The sequence below is a fragment of the Pinus tabuliformis genome, chromosome Q (assembly GCF_031772625.1).
Source record: "Pinus tabuliformis cultivar Carrire ecotype Pingquan chromosome Q, CPIR1, whole genome shotgun sequence".
NCBI lineage: Eukaryota > Viridiplantae > Streptophyta > Pinopsida > Pinales > Pinaceae > Pinus > Pinus tabuliformis.
The window spans coordinates 1,232,468,712-1,232,475,396 of NC_142296.1; the positions used below are offsets into that span (position 1 = coordinate 1,232,468,712).

General features: G+C 44.0%; 1 protein-coding gene across 1 annotated transcript; it reads left to right on the forward strand.

Annotated features, from left to right (window-relative positions):
- The first annotated feature begins 1,866 nt into the window (after positions 1-1,866).
- LOC149224269 (uncharacterized) lies at positions 1,867-6,175 on the forward strand. The gene is made up of 2 exons (XM_089388135.1): positions 1,867-2,118; positions 2,780-6,175. The coding sequence occupies exons 1-2, from the start codon at positions 1,867-1,869 to the stop codon at positions 6,173-6,175; spliced, it is 3,648 nt and encodes a 1,215-aa protein (XP_089244261.1).
- The last annotated feature ends 510 nt before the right edge of the window (positions 6,176-6,685 follow it).

The following is a 6,685-nucleotide window of genomic DNA, read 5'->3' on the forward strand; positions in this document are numbered from 1 at the left end:
TTGATGTACAACCCCTATGTGTATGGGAGGATGGTCTCAGAGTTGCGGAGCGCGCAAAGGAGCCGAGGGCGAAAATAGGGTTTCCAATGTGCTGATACCATTGCAGGGCTGGAAGTGGTAATCTCTCGTTTCGCAGCACTGTATCGAAAAGGTCAAGAGCTGACCGACCGGATGGGGGCAGAGGGGTCCAGTGGGACCCCTACTTTCAAACAGATAATCATGCAGAAGCAGAGGCAAAATAAGAAGGAAGGGGTCAGGATTTCTGGGCTTGACAATAACAAGCAGAACGGCAGGAGGAATAAGGAGAAAATACAAGGGGAAACTGACAAGCCAGACAGCACAACGGAAGGCAAAGGCACAGTGGGTGAAAGCCTGACAGGAACTAAAGACAAAATCGCCTCAATAATTAAATCATCAGAAAATGAGGAGCGACAAGCTGAAGAAGACAGGGAGCAAACAGATAATAGGCAAGGAAAGTTGGAAAAGGAGGGGGAGACAAGCACAAGCCCCAATAAATACTCTTCATCAAATGGGGTCTGCAAACCAAAAAAGACCAATAACCTCAGGGTAGTAATAACTGACCCAGAGATTCAGGCATACAGAGAGCACATGGCAGAACATGCTGTCATTTGTAAATTTATGGGCATTTGGCCATCTGAAAGGACTCTTTGTCATTGGATCAGACAACAATGGAAGCCGAGGGGGGATGTTAAGCTTCATTTGGGAGCCAAGGGTTTCTTCACAGTTGTATTCTCCAACCTAGAAGACAAGGATAGAATTTTTGAGGGTGGTCCATATTTTTTGGCTTCAGCTAGTTTGTACATGCGACCATGGAAACCAAACTTCGCCCCAGAGAAAGAATCTTTCACTCAAGTCCCAGTCTGGATTCGTTTTTTCTCACTCCCAATAGATTATTGGGGTCTGAATGCCTTGAAACAAATTGGTGACCAGCTGGGAACATTTATTAAGGCCTCGGAAGCAACATTACAAAAGAGATACACATCTTACACCAGAAAATGTGTTGAAATGGAAGTTTCCGGGGCACTGCATGAGGGGCTCTAGCTGGAATATAGGGATGAGGACTATTTTCAGGCCATAGACTATGAGAAGATTCCCTTTCGGTGCCGCAAATGTCATGAACATGGGCATTTGATGAGAGATTTCCCTATGATTAGGAAGGAAGTTGAGATCGAAACAGCACAAGCCAACAAAGACAAAGAAACCTTCATAAAACCTAAGTCTAGACAGAGAGCTAATAGAAGGAAGAATAATAAAGGTAATACAGACAGAAACAACCACAGCAACTCTTTTGTGATCTTAGATCTTGAAACAGATTTGGAGGACAAGCACAAAACCCTAACATCAGATGCAGGGCATGATGAAAAGGAAGAACCAACCAGGGAAGGAACGGATGAAGGGGACCTCAACAACGAAGTTCAAATGCAGGAGGGAACAGAGGAAACGGAAGAAGAAATTGACATGCTCACCAGTGATGGCAGAAGTGAGGATCAAGAGTGGGAAGAGGCACTAGCCAAGGAGGGGATGAATCTACCAGTAATTGCTGAGAACTGGAAGGCCCGAGGAATAGAGAATGCACCGGAAGAAGAAATCAGGAAGGTAAATGACCTGTTCATAGCAAGGCAAAAAGCAGAATTAGAAAAGCAGAATAGGAAGCTAGGTATAGTAAAAGGCAATAGCTTCCATTCGAAAAGTCTTTTATGGAAATCATCTAGCTCAAAGCAGAAGAAAAGAAGAGGCCGTAGAACTAGTGGTGAAGTTCTACAGGAGCTAGGCATGATAATGATAAACTCAGGGAAGATGAAGGCGCTTAGCGCCTTCCCGTCCTACCAAGGAAATTAGTTAAACATGAAGATCATCTCGTGGAATGCAAGAGGGCTTAACAGCCAGGCAAAACACAGAATCTTAAAGCGGAAAATCCAGAAATACAGACCGGAAATTATGTTCTTACAAGAAACTAAATGTAGCAGCTCTAGCATCAACAATCTATGTAGGAAGCTTGGGAGAAATTTAGAAGTTTTAGAGATTGAGAGCCAAGGACAAGAAGGAGGCCTTGCAACACTATGGGATACAAGGGAAATCCAGATTTTATCAGCTGAGGCAAACAAACACTTCATAGCGGTGGAATTTCAACCCACACGTAACTCTGGGTCTTTCCTTTGCATCAACATTTATGGTCCTCAGAAATTAGAAGATAAAATAAATTTTTTGAATTCAATAACCAGACTTATTGAAAGATATCCAAGGTCTAAGTGTATATTGGGGGGTGACTTCAATATGATAACCACCCTTCTGGAAAAAAAAAGGGGGTCTTAGGAAACTTAATAGGGACGCGGAAGCCTTCACAAGTTTCAATGAAACTGTCAAAATGCTAGACATATACCCCAAAAGTGGCATGTTTACCTGGAACAACAGAAGGGGGGGAGAGAGGTTAATAGCTTCTCGCTTGGATAGATTTTTGATCTCAGAAAGCATAATAATGGATGGTATGATAGCAGAATCAGATATCCTTCCCAGTTGTGGGTCGGATCATTGGCCAATCTCGCTTATTGTTGAAGTTCAGGGTGCTCCAAGGAATAAACCATTTAGATTTGAAAAATTTTGGTTAGACCACCCTAACTTCCTCAAGATGGTTGAGAAATGGTGGTCTGAACCTTTGGAGGCAAGAGGCTCCAAAATGTTTAATCTACAAAAAAGGCTGAAAGCAACTAAAGAAAAGATAAAAGAGTGGAATAGAACGGTTTTTGGAAATATCTTCTAGGAGAAAGCCATTCTAGAGAGCAAACTGGAACAGATTCACAGAGATGGAGCAGCAGGCATCCACAGTGTCGAAGCGTTTGAGCAGGAAAAAGTTCTTTCACAGCAGTGGCACAGAAGATGTATACAAGAAGAGATACTTTGGAAACAGAAATCTAGAATCCAGTGGCTAAAAGAGGGGGAGCAGAATACAAATTTTTTTCACAGGTCGGCTCTAGACCATAGAAGTGCTAACAAGATTCTTGAGTTAAAAAACAATGCAGGGGAGATATTAAAGAATCACAATGACATATCTGCTCTGCTCTCGGATCACTTCAGCTCAATTGCACAGGAACCGCCTATAAACAGAGAGGAGGCCATCAAGGAACTCACAGCAGCCATTCCTAAATCCATTACCTCAGATCAGAATTGGGCCCTTAGCAGGGAAATCTCTCTGGAGGAGGTGGAGGAGGCAATCAGGAGTATGCCTAACGATAAAGCACCAGGTCCAGATGGATTCACCATCAACTTCTACAAGGCTTGTTGGAACACTGTTAAGCAGGAGGTCTGGGAGGTAGTTGAGGATTCCAGACGCTCAGGAACTATTCTAAAATCCATCAACTCCACCTTTTTAGCGCTCATTCCTAAGGTTGAAGAAGCAAAGACACCTGATAAATTCAGACCTATTGCCCTATGTAATGTTATCTATAAAATTATTTCAAAAGTCATAGCTAATAGACTAAAGTCGATTCTTCCTGGTATCATTTCGGAAGAGCAATCGGGCTACGTTGAGGGTAGACAAATTCTAGATAACATCTTGTTAGCGCAGGAGATGATTCACTCACTTCATTCGAGAAAAGAAGCAGGAATGCTAATGCAATTAGATTTATCAAAAGCTTATGACAAAGTAAGCTGGAGATACCTTGAAGCTGTATTGGATGCATTTGGTTTCTGCAGGGCCTGGATCAAGTGGATACTTGCTCTCATCAAATCTCCAAGATATTCAATCCTTGTCAATGGTGCTCCCTCAGCTCCTTTTACTCCTTCGCGGGGAATAAGACAGGGGGATCCTCTATCCCCTTTCCTATTCGTTATCCTAATGGAAGGACTAAGCAGAATCATAGCCAAGAAGAAAGCAGAAGGATCTATAAAAGGTCTGCAACCGTTAAGATCGATACCAGCCACAACACATCAACAGTTTGTGGACGATACCATGTTACACGGTACCCCCACTGTGAAGGAGGCTGTGGCTTATAGGGGTATCCTTGATCTCTTTAGCCGAGCCTCTGGCATGGAGATTAATTTTTCTAAGTCCACAATTTTCTTTTTCAACACTCATCTGGCAGTTCAAGCTCACTTGTCCCAGCTTCTTGGATTCAGGATTGGTTCCCTGCCTTCGAAATATCTAGGGGCTCCCCTGACTCTGAAACCTTGGCAGAAAACTCACTGGGAGAAGGTTCTAGCCAACATGGAGAAAAAGTGCAAGCATTGGATGCACAAAGCCCTAAACCTGGCGGGTAGACTTATCTTAACCAAGGCTGTTCTACAGGCAATTCCGCAATATTTACTTTCTATGCTTCCAGCTCCCAAGGGCATTCTGCAACAAATGAGAAACATACAGAGATCCTTTTTATGGAATGGGAATGGGGATAAGAAGAAATGGGCGTTGGTAGCGTGGAATAAGCTATGCCAGCCAAAATCTATGGGGGGGATGAACTTAGTAGATCCTTTAGTGGTCAACAGAACCTGTGGAGCCAAGATATGGTGGAAATGGATTAAAGAACCCAATTTACCTTGGGCGAGGCATTGGAAGGAAAATTCCACTCCAGACTATGATACTCAGGACCTCATAAGACTACAGGAAGTCCCGGAAGGTTCGTCAATATGGAACCATGCCAGGGATAACAGGAGCTTAGTACAGGAGCACAACTTTTGGGAGATTCGCAATGGAAGGCTTGCCATGTTCTTGGAAGATGCTTGGCAGCAATTCCCTAAACTGGATACCCCAGAGCTATCTACCCTCAAGCGAATAAGTCAAAACGAGGGTAGATACAGAGTTAATCAATATTGGATTCAAAGCAGTAGGGATCCGATCTGGAGGGACTGGATTAATTTAAATCCTGGGAGCACAGAGGAGAACAACGAAAGCTTTCAGCAACTCAATGAGAGAATCCTCAAAAGAAAGATTCGGAAAACTAAAGAGGATGATAAGCTGAGATGGGGTTTAAAAGGTAATGGAAATTTCTCATTAAAAGAAGCTAGGGATATAATAGAAAAGGAAGAACAGGTAGAAGCCATGCCCTGGTGCAACAAAGTTTGGGACAGCCTATTCTGGCCGAAAATCAGGACCTTCCTTTGGCTTCTAATGAGAAACAAAACTTTAACCTGGGACAACTTGTGCAAGAAAGGTTTCAGGGGACCCTCAAGATGCCCTATGTGCCTCGTCGAAGAGGAATCTATAAACCACCTGTTTAATGCATGTGAATGGGCAAATCAGTTATGGAGCTGGATGGAAGGAATTCTCAGCAGTTCTGACCGAGATAGAGAATCCATTCACAGAACCATACTGAACTGGAAAAAAGACTTCTCCAACACACTAAGAGTCAACAGCATATGGAAGTCTGTTCCAGGCTTCTTACTGTGGTCAATTTGGAAGGAACGTAACCGTAGAATATTTCAAGACGAACACAGGAACATAGAGTTCTCTAAAGACAATATATTAACTAACATTCAACAGTTAATTCAAACGAAATGCAGAGAGGAATGTAACGAGAAACCTTCAGCTCGAGACTTATGCATTCTGAAATGCTTTCGACTGGAAGCCACCAGCAGCATCACAACTTCGAGACACAGAACGCAACCATCCTCACAGATCGACAAATGGCAGTGTCCGCCGGAAGGGGGATTGAAGCTGAATTTTGATGGGGCCTCGAGAGGTAATCCCGGCATGGCAGGAATTGGAGGTGCATTACGAAACCAGCATGGAGAAATTCTGCATATATATTACAGAGCGCTTGGGGAAAGCACAAATAATGAGATGGAATTTGCAGCGCTTGAGCATGGTCTGAGAATTTTAAAATCCCTACGAAAATGCAATGTAATTGTGGAAGGGGATTCGTCACTGGTTATATCAACAGCTAAGAGAATTCAAGGAGGCACTAAGGCGAACAAAGCCACAAAACACTGGCGGCTCGCCAAGGTGACGGAGAATATTGCAGAACTAATGGCTGGAATGAAAGGTTTAGTCTTTCATACGGTAAGGCGTAAGGCAAACGGGCTGGCGGACTACCTAGCGAATTGTGGCGTGGACAATCAGGACAGGGGGTGGGACAGTTGTTGGCAGGAAGTGGACTGCCCGAACCTGAAGGCGAGATGTTTACAGTTGGCACAGCAAGATTTACACGAAACCGACCGGGCTTGACCGGCAACGGTTTCTGTTTCCGGCACCGTATACCTGGAGTTACCGGTAACAGCATGGGATTTCATCACGGGAGCTGGACGACTAGACAGATGCGGCGGTGGTCATTATGGCAAGAGAAGGCCAAATTTGGAAACTATCAATATGGTTCATGCCACGAGAGATTCCGTAGAGTCCGCTTGAGAGGAAGGGACACCTGGCTCAACCTTGATGGGAAGGAATTCAACAACATTTATGTTAGGTCAGGGAGGAGCTGTCTGATTTGTGCGGATATCTTTCGAATTAATAACGAAAGTACCTCCACTCTGCATCGGAGGGGAGAGCGCATTATGGGAAACTCCATGGAAAATAGCTATTTAACGGAGAGTCGTGGCTCTGGTTCTTTCACCTCAGTTCAAGGCACTACGAGAGACCACCACTTTTCTGTCTGTAGAAGTGATCACAACGATAAGATTAGAGGGTATAGTATGGAGGCGGGGAGCTGCAGGTGTTCGGCAGCTCACCATGAGCTAC